This window comes from Pteronotus mesoamericanus, unplaced genomic scaffold (genome assembly GCF_021234165.1).
Source record: "Pteronotus mesoamericanus isolate MK-2021 breed Mesoamerican mustached bat unplaced genomic scaffold, CSHL_Meso_final scaffold_507, whole genome shotgun sequence".
Classification (NCBI taxonomy): Eukaryota; Metazoa; Chordata; class Mammalia; order Chiroptera; family Mormoopidae; genus Pteronotus; species Pteronotus mesoamericanus.
The window spans coordinates 9,901,856-9,917,208 of NW_026555319.1; the positions used below are offsets into that span (position 1 = coordinate 9,901,856).

The 15,353-nt window shown below is 54.5% G+C and overlaps 1 protein-coding gene across 1 annotated transcript in view; it reads left to right on the forward strand.

Annotated features, from left to right (window-relative positions):
- SRRM4 (serine/arginine repetitive matrix 4) overlaps window positions 1-1,155 on the forward strand; it is a 133,284-nt gene extending 132,129 nt beyond the window's left edge. The window contains exon 13 of the mRNA XM_054594388.1: window positions 439-1,155. Coding sequence (XP_054450363.1) covers window positions 439-718 — 280 coding nt within the window. The 3' untranslated portion in view covers window positions 719-1,155. The remainder of the gene's footprint in view (window positions 1-438) is intronic.
- Window positions 1,156-15,353: the final 14,198 nt, after the last annotated feature.

Sequence of the window (15,353 nt, forward strand, 5' to 3'; positions counted from 1 at the left end):
AAGACCCGCTGGTTTCTTGGTGAACTCATTCAGTGCTTCCCAAACTGCAGCCACTTAATTTTCTTTAAATAGACGTGCCCTTTTTTAGAGGTGCATACATTCATTTCAAAAGAAAACTTGATACGCCACAGTAAGTGGAAAATCAGCCTGCCCTCCATAAATAGAAGGTTCTAGTGAAAGTAAAAATAACAAATTCCGTGGCCAGCTGGAGGCTCTGCGCCCAGGCCCGCTGTGTTAAAAAGTGAAATTATCACTTTTCAAGGCTTGTCAGCGCCAGTTTTGTTGGCTTGATGTTCTCAGAGCTGTAAGGGGAGAATCTTTTCCGAAGGGACCGGGGCGTGGAAGGCCGCTGCCTGCCCTCCCTTGGAACCAGGCTGAGGCTCGGGGAGAAGGCTGGGAGGAGTCTGGCCCTCACTTGTGCTGCTCTGGTCTCCGCAGCGCCCGGAAACGTCCCATCCCCTACTACCGGCCCAGCCCCTCTTCGTCCAGCGGACTCAGCAGCGCCTCCTCCTGGTACAGCAGCAGCAGCAGCCGCTCAGCCAGCCGCAGCTACTCCCGCAGCCGCAGCTACTCCCGCAGCCGCAGCCGCAGCCGCAGCCGCAGCCGGAGCAGGACCCGCACGAGCAGCAGCTCCAACTCCCGCAGCCCCAGCCTGGGCTCCCGGAGCCGGAGCCGGAGCTACAGCTCAGCAGGCAGCTACTCCAGCACCAGGCGCTAAGCCAGGGCTCTCCTTTGAGCCGCTACCTGCGGGGGCGGGGCCCTGCCTTGGGGCCAGCCTCCCCCACTCTTTGCCCACCCTGCCTTCTCCTTGGTGACAGACATTGAGGGCTCCTACACTCCGTCCTTTCTGTTCTCCTGGGGAGGAGGAAAAGAGGGTACGAGCTGCTACGAGCCTCCACCAGCACCACCCTGGGGCTCAGCTCAGGCCTGAGCATAGGAGGAGAAACATCCACCCTCTTTTGGCACAATAACAAAAACAAACAAAAAAAACCCTCAAGGTTTTATAAGAAGCAATGGGTCCATGACTCCAACATTTGGGCCTGGCCGGGAAGATGTAGACGGTTCCGCTGACGCACGGCTGCAGGCCGTGTATGGAAGGCCGGGGCTGACCCCTCACACCAGCCCCCTCCCCGTGGTCAGCCTCGCAGCTGCACATTAAGGGATCCCTCCTGGGGATGGTGGGGGCGGGGCGGGGGGGAATGAGAAGAGACCAAGGGCAGTTCTGCTCCGGGGACGGGGTCAGGCCCGTCACCTCCCCAAGGAGGCCGGAGCAGAGGCTAGAAGGCTTCTGAATCCTAGGAGAGGGGGCATGTATGCGTAGGGACACGGACGTTCCAGCTGATAGCAGGGTCCTCTGATAATGAACGTAGAAACACAGAGGAAGAGGTCAGGCTGCTGCTCCCACCACCCCAGCGTGGCCGGGAAAAACAGTGGCTTACACAAAACACCCCTCGGCTGTTCACAGGGACCCTGCAACCTCCCTGAGAAAGGACTCGGTAGGCAGTTGGGACAGCATGGTCTACAGCCCCACTTCCCAAATTTGTCTCATCCCCACTAGCTGGCACCAACTAAATTCCACGGGACCATCTGCTGAACGCTCCCCAGTGCCATGGCCAGCTGCCAGGCCCCAGCGCCAGTCCGTCTGGCCTTACCCTCTGGTTGGCGCCTGCCTGGCCCCCCCACAGCGCCCAGGATGCCACACCCTGGAGCCTACCCAATGCAGCTAAGCACCCACCCACCCTCAGCCTAAGCCTCCCCCTTTGCCTCAGGAATTTTGCCAGGATGGGGCACAGCAGCTCAGGTTTGAGGGGAAAAGACCCAAATTCAGTCTGGGGGGCTTGGATGCTCCATATCGTGGGCTCCCCTGGCTCCTGAAGTTCCTTGTCAGCTTGGGAAAGCCCCACCCTTATCTCTGCCCTCGGCCCACCTTCCCCTGCCTAAGGCTGGGCAGGGAGGGTAAGTCGATCTCTGACACACAAATACCAGCAGCTGCTTCATCCACAGAAGTAACTGAGAGCAGGCATGTGAGAGGAAGGATCCTTAAAATAAACTGGGCATCTCCTCGCCAGCTAACTGGCTTCCTGGAGCCTCGCTGGTGAATTGGAAGTTTGTGGTGGCAACAGAAGCAGCCCAGGACATGGAGACAGTGAGAGGGGACAGCTCCCAGCCCTCGATACTGGGGCTTTGTGGAAGCAGGGATCAGATATTCTTTATCCCTCACGCGCCATGAAAATCGTTTAGGAAAAAAATCCTGTTGTTTGGAAGCAGTGACCCTCCCCTCCCCAGCCTTTGCCTCCATGGCAGCCTGTGGGGCCAGAAACCGACCCAAACCCACCCCCAACGTCCCTCCACCAGGAGAGCAGAGCGAGGCCAGCCAGGCAGCAGCGGAGGGCCTGGCCTTCCCGGGACACCTTCGGGCCCAGACCTGGGCCCCGTCAACCAAGACTTACGGATGCCAGCGCTGTCACCGCAGAAGGCGGATGGCAGGTGCCCCCGGGACAGAGGCAGGGCCCCGGGAGGGCATGTACAGCAAATGTAAATACCCCTCTTCCCCGCCATGCGCCGGCTGGACTCCAGTCTCCGCCACAGAGGAGAGGCTCCCCGGAGCCATGCAACCTCCGTAGCAGGACAAAGGGAGAGGCCCCAGGGCCTCCCGCTCAGACTGCCTCCATCCAGGCGACTCTGGGGGACCATTTTGCCCGGGGCTGCTAGCAAACCTTTTATTTATTGTATGTATTTATGTTTTATTTATTTATTTATGTGATGATCTCGCTCTCCCCATTAGCAGTATTCAACTATTTATTTATATGGAGAGGTTGTGTGTGTGTGTGTGTGTGTGTGTGTGTGTTTGTGTGTTTGGGGAGGGGGCGGGTCTTCTAAATTATTTCTGGGCACCTCTCTTTTCCCCTCACGTCTCTGGACATTTGACAGACGGGATGTGGGTGGGGATGTTGGCCTTTGCCCCAAAGGTGAGACCCGCTGAGCTCGAAGCCCCAGGACATCCTGCAGGCGGCCACAGGTGCTTCGCTCAGCCCACCGTCAGTGAGGGTCCGGCCTGTGCCCTGGCCCCCTGCCCTCCAGCTGCCTCGCTGAGGTATCAGGAAAATGAGAACGGCCAAGCAGCTCATGAGCTAAGGCGCCAAACTGACCCAGCGGAGCCACAGCTTACACGGGGCGTGGCGCCTAAAGTTAGTGTTGAAGGCAAAACCCGCACAGAGTCAAAATCACCTGTGAAGCTGCTTTGGCCAGCCCGCCCGTGGGAGACAGACGTGCCACCTCTTGGTGGGCTGGCGAGGCTTCCGCTGGGACTCACTGAATGAAGTGCTTGGGAGTCTGTGATGGCTGAAAGGGACATGTGACTGGCTCAAAACTGGGATCCCATGCACTCAGCGTTAACAAGGTGTTCAAACCATGAGAACAAGGCAAGAATTGGGATGGAGGGAGGGGAAGCTGCACATCCTGATCTCAGCCTCACTCCAGGGCATGTCGTACTGGGCAGGATCCCCCACTGGCTTCTCTGAACATACCTGGTTGGTTTCCTGTAGGTTACGGGGGCTCCTGGCTCCGGAGCTAATTTCTCCCCATCTTGCCACTCTGTCCCTTCTGCTGTGGATCCATACCGCCTTGTGACGGGGACTCAGTCATCCCGGTGGAGGCACACAAACCCCAAGCAAACACCCTTTTTTGTGTGTGGTCTCTTGCTGTTCTATCAGGAGAGAGAACAACAATATTTCTGAAATTAAAAAGTAAAGGTAACAGGAGCAGCAACAGGTACCCCATAAGGTCGTTTCAGACCCATCCCGGGAACCAGGTCCTAGAGATCTTTACCAGTCTTGCCTCTCCGACCAACAAGCAGTGGTCGGTGGCTGGAGACAGCCCCCCGTCCCCACCCCTTTTCCAAAGTCACTATCCCTGCCTCAGCTGGTCCAGCTTTGGGTTTGGTGGGACTGGTGGTTTCTCTGGTCCTGTGTCTTGTCCCTGCTGCAGCCCACGCAGCCTGAGCAAGGCAGTCCCCTGCTCGGGAATGTTCGCAAGAAGGCTGCTTACACGCCTCCTGGGAGAGACCTGTGTCCCTCCCGCTCACTTGGTGTGAAATCTCATTTCCTTTATGTTTTCTGTTTTTTCCCTCCAAAAATAAAACTCTTGTTGGGGCACTGGCAGCCTTGCCTAACCAGAGCTCGCCGTCTCTGGTACTGCTAGTCTCTGCCTACCTTCCTTCCCTTCTGCGTCCAGGGGATGAGAGAAACCGCCGGAAACCTGCTCCTGACGAGAACTTATTTTAAAAACTAGTGCAGAGAAGGGGAGGGAGATGTGGCCTGAGGTCGAGCGTGTGCAGCCCTTGACCTTCCTGCTGTGGGTGTTCACTGAGTGAACCGGGGCAGGTCTCTCCTCTCCTCTGGGCCAAAGTTTCCCCCTTTGAGAAGGGGAGGAGTTTCTGAGACACAATCCGAAATGTTCGCCCAAGATCTGGGCAATTCTTCGAAGAGAGAGCGAGCTCACAGAGACTTAGAGAAAGAAAGGAAACATCCTTGAACATTCTTGAAGGAGGTTCTTCATCACGAGAGTAAAACTGGATGGTCCCTTAGTTAATGAAGAAAAAGCAAGCTAATTCAAAGCCCCCACCCAGGAACATTCTAGTTCATCCAGGTTTGACTACATTCCCCTCTCTCTTCCTTTTCTTTGAAGGAAAGTCTATCTTTCAGAAGTAAAACAAAATTAAGATGTTCAGATGGCACAGGGTCTCAGTCTCAGGGGCCCCATCACTTATTCTTTCAGACCCATCCTCCCAAAAGGCTCTGCTTAGTGAGGCCAGAATTCAGGGTGCTCCCCAGGGTTTGGAAGCACTTTTTTTCCCCAAGTCCTATGTCTCTCTCTTCTTCTGCCGTGTCCTTTCCCCTGAATATCCAAAGTACTCTCATGTGCATGTATCTTGCTTTTCTCTTCAGCTGAGTATAAAATTTTCTCTCATAAAAGAAAATTTTAAAAACCTGCAGGATTCCTCAGAACACGCCCCTTCCTGCATTGGCCAAGTCTGGCGAGGAACGGCTGGTGTTCTGAAGCAACGCGTTACCGCACCCTCTTCCTTCTCACTTCTGCTCCCACGAGCCGCTGAGGCTGATCGGGGTTGCCATCGCCCCTCCATCTGTGGCTTTTTTTTGTTTGTTTTTATTTGTTGAGGGTTTTTCTTTGGTGGTGGTTTTGCACTGTAAATACCATGACGGGGATCCCTCATCAGAACGTCGTTTATTTAATAATTTATTTCCTATTTATCGAGTGGTATTGGGAGGGGAAACGAGAGGGACCGCCCCTGCCCAAGTTGCTGACGGAGTCGGCCCCTCTCCCAGCCCTGGTGCAGCTGCCTGTGCTCACCCAGGTAACGAGAGCTAGAAGCACCGAGCAAACTGCAATTGGCAGAAATGGAGGCTTCAGTCATACAAATTAAGCTCAAATGGAACTAAAACACTGGTTAACTCCGGGAAAACCTCATTTAGATGGAAATTAATTGAGGAATAAAATGCCTGCACACGCACCAACTTCTATTAAAAAGTCACAGCTCCTTGGGAAGAAAAAAGTACTGAGAGAAGAGACTGTAATCCTTCTTCTCTGGCCAAGAAAAGCTATGCCTCATCTTTTAACAAGCTGAGCCAAAGAACCAACAACATTCCTTTACGGGCCTCTTGCCTGTGTGTGTGTCTAGGTCAAATGGGTGGGCCTCGGGCCTCAGTCTCGCCATCTGCAGAATGGGGGTTGGCCTCAGTGTTCCTGGCGGGCAGAGGGAGGGGGCTCTAACTCTGAGGCCCAGTCAGATAGAGGGTTCCCTGTGACTTCTCCTGCCTGACTGTAGGTCGAAGGGTGTCTCCCAGGGATAGAAGTAAAAAATGGCATGGACCTCATTTGCCGGGCGAGGCCACAGCAGCTGAGCCCTGCAGGCAGATGGGGGTGTCCGGGCGCCGCCGCAGCTGTGCTGGCAGCCCTGTGACCTGGGTGACAGCCCTCAGCGCCCAGCTTGGGCGTCTCTCCAAACCCTGCTGTGCAGAGTCATCCCAGGAGAGGCTGGATCGGCTTTGCTGTGCTGCTGTGTATTTGCACAATTGTTTGAACCGGTGACATGGGTCACACCCCCGTTCCTCAGATGGGAACACAGAGGCCCGGGAGGGGGAAGCAACGTGAGCAAGTTCCCCTGGGCTCCGGCCTGTCGGGCCCCATGCCCGCGCCCTCTCCAGAGCCCATTCCTGCCAGGCCTGCACCGTGAGGACTTCTGTTTGGGCTGTATCTTTTCTCTCCCAACTCTCAGCTGTTCCCTCAAGCAGTCACTGGCCAAGGGCCTAGAAGAATCTACCCCATCAGCCAAGGCCATTTCTCCACGTCGGGGGGCTGGGAGCCCCCATCTGGAAAAACCACAGACCAGGGACCCACCAGCAGCCCAGCTCAGCCTGAGCGGCCAGCCTCTGCCCGGCGCACCCACGCCCGAGGGCAGGAGCTCCCGGGTCCTGCAGCACCCCGGACCCTGTCCTCTACCCCGCGGCACAGCGGCCATGGCTCATTTGATTTCGGTGTCCACAGCTGAGCATAAACTTCCCAGGGTTTCCGATTTTTCAGCCTGTACGAAACATGCGTCTGTCTAATAAAAGGTCCCGTGGTACGGTGTTCTCACACACGGCCCAGCGTCCTCTGTCTATAAGGGGAGCGGCAGGGGGAGGGAGGGGGCAGGGAGACAGCGCTGCCGCAGCAGGCCACCACGCAGTCACCGTGCTCGTCCCTCAGCCTTCCAGACAAACCAGTAGGTATTTTGGTTTCATATACAGGGTCCAGCACAAATGATGCCCCTTTTTTATTACAAAATCTTTTATTACCAAAGGATAAGCATGTAATTCTGTAACACAACAATATCACACTCAAGCACACCGTATGACATTTTAGGTGGAATGTTCTAACTAAAACTGTAAATTATTACACCCACGTTATTACCCTACCCTACACCCACACAGGCGTTACTTCCGCCGGACCCTGTGTATTAGGGGTGCTCGTGGGGGCCTTTGCAAGCCTTTCCCTAGGTGTTTCGCGTGCATTCTCTTAGCTTTCTCCACAGCCCTAGGCAGGAGGTACCAGGATCTCTTTCTCACAGGGAAGAGATCCAAGGCCCAGAAAAGCCAAGTCACTTGCCCAAGGCCTGGAGTCGATGACAGGGCCCAGGTGACTGACTCCCGACCACAGCCGCGCCCCGCTCCACGCAGGGCACCTCTGCTTAGGCGACGATGAGCCACAGAATCGCGCGGTGAAGAGGAAGCTCAGCATAAGGTACAGATTTGAAGGTCTGAAGACCGGGTCTAAATCTAGACCCTGCTGCCCCTATGTGTGGCACTGAGCAGGGACAACACCCTGCTGCTCATCCATAAGTGGGGACAGACAGCCACAGTTAGCTCCCTGGGCTTCTGTGGGAGCTGATTGGAATGGCAGCTCTCAAAAAACTGGTGCACAGAAGACTCTCAATGACTCTCAGTGAGCGTGACCACTGCCTCGTAAGCTGGGGCAGACGAATGAAGTGGGGCGCACGGAGGCAGCCCCGAGGTGGCCGACGTGGGACAGTGGGGACCCCTGCAAGGCCTTGTGGGGGCCTCCAGAGAGGTTCTCAGTGTCCAGCTTAAAAGTTTTTGCCCCAGAAAGCAGGGGTTCAAAATACTCACGGGGTGCGGGTAGGGGGGCAGCTGTGGGGAGCGGGTAGGGCAAGGACTACGGGGAACTGGGCACCCCGATTCCCACTGCCAGGGAGAAAGCCCCCCACTTTCTCCAGAAAACCTGAATATTTAGATAAAAGTCTCCTGACTTTTAAAGTGTTTGTGACTCATTGTTTATGTGGGTCAACAGTGCACACACACACAGATAATGTAAATATATTGTACGTCATCTCAGGGGCCAGCGAGGAGGATCCCCGGGGCCCTTTCCCCCACTTCCCGGAGCTGTGGGGGGTAGTTTTAACCCCTCATGTACCGCGCAGTCCTGTCTATACCCCTGAGTGGGACATCCACTGGGGGAGAGAGAACCAACCGGGTTTCCACTGTCACCCCCCACCCACATCCTGCCCCACGGAAGCCTCCCCTGGGAACGAGTGGGGGGGATACCCTTCCTGGGGTCAATCCAGTGCTGTCCTCCACGAACACCCCAAAAACACACACAGATTTCTTTCTTCTGAGGCTTCCGCAGTGGAGAATACTAATAACACAATAATAATAACAACATCCTTTTATGGATCAGTTAGCATGTGCCAAGCCCCTTTCATAAGTTAACTTATTTCATTTTCCTAACAGCCCGATTTAGTCCCTGGTGGGCATGTGAACCCAGGTCTGCAGGCCCCTCTTCCCCTGAAGGCGGGAGCCCCACGCGCTCCGAGCTGGCCCTCCGGGAGGGCCCCTGGCGCCTCTTCCCGGAAACCGTGGCTGCAGGCAGGCTGTCCCTGTGATGCCAGCTGCCTCTCCCGGACTCCGCAGAGGAGGGCTTCACCCGTCTGCTTCCTGCCCCGGCTCCCAGTTCCAGGAATCGGTGTGTTTGTCCCTCCGGGGACTGTTCCGAACAGATGCCCCACGCCCGCCCCCCGCCTCCACTGGCCCTGGCTGCCCCGGGGTCGGGGGGAGACTAGCCTCTGGAGATGTCTGCCTCTCAGCCAGACACGCAGCCACCCCGGGACGCAGCAGAGGCAGCCCGCAGAGGCACCCTCAGCTCCCGCGGCACCCTCAGCTCCCGCAGCTCTGGGCGCGCGCACAGCCCTTCGCTGGGTGAAGGCAACCGGACCCGCAGGAGGCGGGGGGTGGGGGGAGGATAAAAGTCCCAGAGAGGCCCAGACTCCCAGCCCTGCTCGCTTCGTGACCTGAGCAAACCCAGCCTTTTCTGGGACCTGGTTCTGCTGCCTGTTCACAGAGGTCGGCTTGGGCCAGCGGTTCTCAGCCCTGGGTGAGCATGAGAACCACCAGGGAACCTTCCAAAGCCACTCATGCCTGGGTCCCATCCCATCCAAATACAAGGAACTGCTATGCGTGGGTGCCAGAGGAAGGTGCTTTGAAAGGCTTCCTGGGTGATACTAATAGGAAGCTAGGTTGAGAACTGCTGATTCCGACAGCACCTGGAATGCCACCTGCTGCCCAGGCCTGCTGCTCCACACTGAGCTATGGTCTGCCGCCAGGGCGGCAATAACGCCAGCAGCAGCAGCAGCACCCAGCACAATGTGGGGCCTGCCGTGGGCCACACCCCTTCCAAGTTCCTCGCCTGTATTAACATAAATTGCATTATTCCATCCTCACAGCATCCTTATGAAGTAGGTCCTATTTTATGCTGATTTTACCGATGCACAAACTGAGGCTCAGACAGGTTGTCCCCCGCGCCGTCCCCCAACCTCAGTCACACAGCTAGATGCAAGGATGACAGTGAGTCTGAAGGGACACCTAAAACAGCCGTGGAGGTTCAAGGACAGCATCGCAGAAAGACTGACGTCGAGGCTGATGCTTGGGAAATGACGGGGGCTGCGCAGGCCAGGAAAGCGGGCTCCGGAAAGAGGAGGGGGTAGAGGGGATCCCTGGCAGGGGCGACTGCGTGTGAACAGGCCAGGAGGAATGGCTCCCCTTTGCCTCAGGTCGGCTCCTCATCCCCCACCTACCCGTGCGCTTCTTCCTGGCGCTTCTCACGCCTGTAATTAGTGTGTTTACTGTTCACTCACCTCCAAGAAGACAAAGCCCTGCCTGCCCGTTCACCCGCCCCCGCGTGCCTCGCCCGCCCCGCCGGCCCGCAGCCTTCCCAGGAGCTGGGCCCCCTCCCAAGTCCCGTGCATTTTTGAACTGGTTAGGTTTCACTTTATGTGGGGCGTGGGGACTGTGGCTAGAGGGCTGCAGCGCGTCCTACCCAGGGAGTCTAAGGATCTCTCCTGCTCTCCCCGCAGGGCGCTGCCTCCCTGGGAGTGGGAGAAGGCAGCAGACGCGAGCACCCGCTGCTGGTCCAGCACGTGGGAAGCTTGAGGTTATTTTCTGAAGTTAGGGAATAACATGACTTTTTCAGTTAACTTTATTTTTCAGTTACAGTTGACATTCACTACTGTATTCGTTTCAGGTGTACAGCGTAGTGGTTAGCCCTTCCGGTAACTTACGAAGTGACCCCCCAACAGCCCTAGTGCCCACCCGGCACCGTACATGGTTGTCACAATATGACTGACTATTCCCTCGGCTGTGCTTTACATCCCGATGACTAGTTTGTAACTACAAACTTCTACCTCTTTTTTAAACAATTTCTTTTAATTTATTGATTGGTTTTAAGAGAGAGACGAAGGGAGAAAGAGAAACACCGATTTGTTGTTCCACTTTTTTATGCATTCATTGGTTGACTCTTTTTTTTTTTTAAATTCTCACCCAAGGATACATTTATTGATTTGAGAGAGAGAGAGAGAGAGAGAGAGAAATATCAATGGGAGGAAAACATCGATCAGTTGCCTCCCATACATACCACGACTAGGGATTGAACCTGCAGCCTAGGTATGTGCCCTGACTGGGAATTGAACCCACAACACTTTTGGTGTATGGGAAGACACTCCAATCAATTGAGCCACTCAGTCAGAGCCATTGGTTGATTCTTGTATGTGCCCTGACTGGGGATTGAACCTACAACCAAGACAATGCTCTAACCAAGTGAGCTACCTGGCCTGGGCCCTATCTGTACCTCTTAGTCCCTTCATCTTTTTTCCCAGCCCCCCACCCCCAACCCCGTCCCCTATGGCAACCATCACTCTATTCTCTGTGTCTGAGTTTGTTTCTGTTTTGTTTGTTCACTTATTTTGGTCTTTAGATTCCACACGTAAGTGAAGTTATATGGTATTTGTCTTTCTCTGACTTATTTCACTGAGTATTAATACCCTCTGGGTCCATCCACGCTGTTGCAAATGGTAAGATTCCATTCTTTCTATGGCCGGGTAATATTCCATTGTTCACAGAGAATAACACAATTTTTTTAAAGGCAGCGGCTGAGAGTGCAAACTTGGGAGTCAGAAAGACTCGGGTTTGAGCCTGACTCTTCTACTTCGTGGCTGTGTGTCTAGGCATAAGTGGCTTCACTTCTCTGAGCTTCAGGTTCCTCACCTTCCCAGTGGGGGCAGGCACAAATCTCAGAAGGGCACCATGAAAATCAGCAGACCTGATGCAGGCCAAGCGCTTGGCCCAGGGCCTGACGGAGCCAATATCATCGTTACTGATACTAAAAAAAATAAGAGGGGGCCCAAGGAAGCTCGTCACAACTTCTCGGGAGGATTTCAGGTCACCTGGGCAAAAGGTCAAACAGCCTCTATCTATGCTCACCTTCCATCACCTCAAACCCCAAATTCTCAAGAGGGCCACTCTCAGCTGCCGTCCTCCGTAAGCATCCCCTCCACTCAGAAGAACCTGGAGTCTCCTGAGAGCGGGGCGACCCCCACGCATGCATTCCCACCCTGACGTCACCTCCGTATTCCCCCCAGAGCAGCGGCAACATCAGTCCGCTAGTGGGAAGGCATGGGGCGCTGTGTGGGCGTTTCCACGCCCTTGAACCTGGCTCTCAGCCACTCTGCAGCTACAGCCACCCTCTGGACCAGGGACTCAGGGCAGTTTTTTCTTTTTGCCTTTGTTGTTGTTGTTGTTGTTGCTGTTGTTGTTGTTATTGTTTCCATTGCCAATGGAATTTGTCACATGAGTTCTCAAGGTGCAACACTGGTCCCCTGTGACAATCTACTGTTGGATTCAAAACCAAAATAAACATCACCAACCACGTCACATAGACTCCTATTTGCTTCCCCCCCACCCACCCACACGCAGTTTTTTTCCCTTCTGTCTCCCTCACCTCCAGTCCTAGTTCCAGAAGAAGTAATCTTATCCTAAGGGAATCCATGGCCTCCCAGGCTGGGGCTTCATAGAGTCTGCAAATCATTTGAAATCCTATACTAAGTTTTATGCATAAAAATACTAGCACTTTGGTGCAGAAAAACACATATTTCCCACCAGTTTCCCAAAGGAATCCAACTTGGAGTTATCTGCAAAATCTGTTTGACTCCCTCAGGATATGGCAGTTTCCAGTTGCCTCCCAATAGCCATTGCCCCCTCATCCATAGTAATGAAACCCTTTGATTTTAACTGAGTTCATAGCCACCCAGAGTGAAGACTGGATTTCCCAGCCTCCCTTGCAACTAGGTGTGGCCACATGACTAACATTGGCCAATGAGACACAGGCAAAACTTTTGCATAGTAGCTTGCAAAAATTTCCACAGGTTTTTGTGTGTGCTTTTTCCTTCTTTTTTCCTTCCTTCTTCTTGCTGGGTGGGATGTGGATGTGATGGCTGGAACTCAAGTGGCTCTCTGGTCCATGAGGTGGCTATAGGAATGGAGCCCATAGAGACAAAACAATGAGATGCGAAGGTCTCGGTCCCCAGACTTTGTGGGACAGGAGGCCCAGGCCAGCACCATGCCGGGTGTCTCTGGGTTGCAACACGAGGGAGAAAGAAACCTCTCTCACTTCAGACAGTGTTATTTTGGCTTTCTGTTATTCACAGCTAGCTCTCAGCTCATATTCAGGGGGTGCGCTAAGACAGCCCCTCAGGTAGAATGTTTATTTCTATCTCCTTGCCCATCCATCTCTATACACCTCCTCCCCAGCCTCTCCGACTCTCCCCCCTCCCCCGCTCCAGGCACTAACCGTGAGAACCTTCTGAGGCCAAACCTGCCTACGGGCTGTCATTCCCAGACCTAAAAGAAACCCCGCCTGTTTCCAAAGCAGTTGCTGGATGTCATGGTCACCAACTGGCCAAACCAGCTCTGCTCTGACCTCAGAGATAACCTGAGAAAGGGACCAACGGCGTTACACATGTTGGCTCTCCCTCCCCACAGCCGCAGGGCCACCCTCTGCCTGGGCATCTCTCCGTGGCACAAACATGCCCCAGACTGCGAGGAAGAGGTGCCCTTTCCCAGCCAGGCCAGCGGATGGAGGAGGAGAAATGATTTACCGCTCATAACAATAGAAGCACCAGGAAGCACAAAGGGCAGCGTGAGGCAGGCTATTCATCAGAACAGTCGAGGTTACGCCATGGCTCCAACACAAGCCTGCAATTCCAGAGCCTCAGAAGAACAAAGGCTTATTTCCCGCCCATGGCCACGGCTGACCAGCGGGAGGCGCCACCCATTAGTGGTGTCCGGACTGTGGTGCGGAGGCAGGGAAATCGCCCGAGGGCCCTGCCCCCGGGGTCTCCCACGGGCTATTATGTGAAATGCTTTGAACCCTTTGAACTGGAGGCCAGGCACAGCACTGCCCCCGCCAGCTACCCGGCTCCTCAGAACCACGGCGGCGTCAGGAAGCGCAGCGTGCCCCACCACCTGCCCAGAATCTGCCTGCCTCCCGGTGTATGTGCCTGGTGCTGTTCTAGGGGTCAATGACACAGGCCTGCTTTCAGACGCAAGTCCCTGCCCTCAGCCCTCATGGCCCTTACGTTCTAATGCAGGAGGCAGGTAACAAAATGAGAGAGGTGTAATGCACACTGATCAGGCAGGGCAAGCGCCATGAAGGAAAGGGAGTCGGCTGCTGTGAGAAGCTGTGACTGCAGATCAAGTGACTGGAAGAGGTTTCTCTGAGTAGGTGAAATTTAAGTCGAGTCACAAACGAAGGGAGAGACCAGCCCTGTGGTGATCTGGGGGAAGGGTCACAGGCAGCGGTGACACAGAGGATGTTGGGGGGAGTCCTCAGATAGGAATGTATGTGGTTCTTCTGTCTGAGGGACAGAGAGGGGGTCCCCGGGGCTCAGCCCAGCGAGCCAGGGGTGGATGGTGGCAGGAAACCGGACCACAGAGGTAGCCAGGGGCCTGTGCTTTCTTCACGGAAGTTCTCAGTACCTACAAGTGCTTTAACTAATGATGTGATTCTTTGTTTACTGACAGACAGGAGAGCAAAGACGTTTGTCTCATCCACGCTCTGCTTCCTCTCGGCCCCTCAGCTGGAGCATCGCATGTAAGAATTAATAAATATGTAATGATTGAACAAGTGAGTGAATGAGTGAATGGAGGCACATCCTTGCCAGCAGCTAAGAGTAGAGGTTTTCCGCGTAAAGCGGGTGAACGACCTACTGCTGCCTCTCGGGGTTGCCAAGAGGATTAAACGTGGGAGGCGGGAGCCGCCGCCGAGCTTGGCGCCGAGCGGGCCACGTCCAGCAGTGGGGTCATTACTGTTCTGTTGTTCCGGCTGCTCGTCCCAGGGTCACACAGCGGTCAGGAGCCAGGCTGCCAGGATGTGAGTGTCTGCTCTGTCACTTAGTAGCCATGTGACCTTGACCCACCTGTTGGACCTCTCTGGGCCTCAATATTATCATCTGTGAGTGGAGATAATAAACCTCTTAGAGCAACTTGGGTGAGGGTTAAATAAATTGACATCTACAAAACACAACTGGTACAAAACATTCAATCTTTGCTATTTTCATTGTTATTATGATTACTATGATCATTCACAGAGGTGGTCAGAGGACATGATCCCCTGGAGAGAATTTTGGGGACAATAATAGGAGGACGCTAGAGCTCCATAAAGAAGCATCACCTTCACAGGATTGTGAGGGCAGAGACTTCTTCGGGGAGAGACTCTGGGTTGTTTCTTTTATTGTATTTGTTAATCACTTCTTTTTGCACAGGTGTGTGGCATAAGACAGAGCACTGGGCTTGAAGTTCCAACACACCTGGGTTCAGAACCCACAAGCTGGTGGCCTTGAACAAGTCACATCATGCCTTAAGCCTCAGTTTCCTCATCTGTAAAATGGGACCATGATACCAGGAACCTCTGTGGGGAAGAGCAGGGGATGCTGTCGTGAAGGTTAAATAAAAACATGCTTGGGAAGCATTTAGCTCGGTGTTCAGCACCTTCTATGCACTCCAGGAATTTTAGTTAATATTCCGGTGCTGTTACTGTGTGTGAGCCTGTCACCTGTGGGTGAGGCCATTCGGACACAGGGTCACTAACATGACATCTCTCTGCCAAGATCTGCTGTGCTCTTGCCACGCACCCGGCACCCGTCCGGGCTGCTGCTGTGAGCAAGGCACTGAGGAAGCCGCCCTCATGGGGCCAAGTGCGCTGGAAGTGCCGCGAGTGTCATCGAAGGGGGTCTGGGAAAAGGAAGGAAAAAGATGGGGCACATTCGCCCCCATTTGCTGGAGGATGTGCTGCCAGCTCTGGGGTTAGACAGCGAACCCGGAGACAGGCCTCCCTGGACCTGGAGCCGGAGTGAATGGGAGGCCACCAGGATTTGTCCCCAGGCCCAGCAAGAGAGTTCCAAACCCCTGCAACTGTAGATGAAATGTGACGCAAAAATGCACAGAAAACCC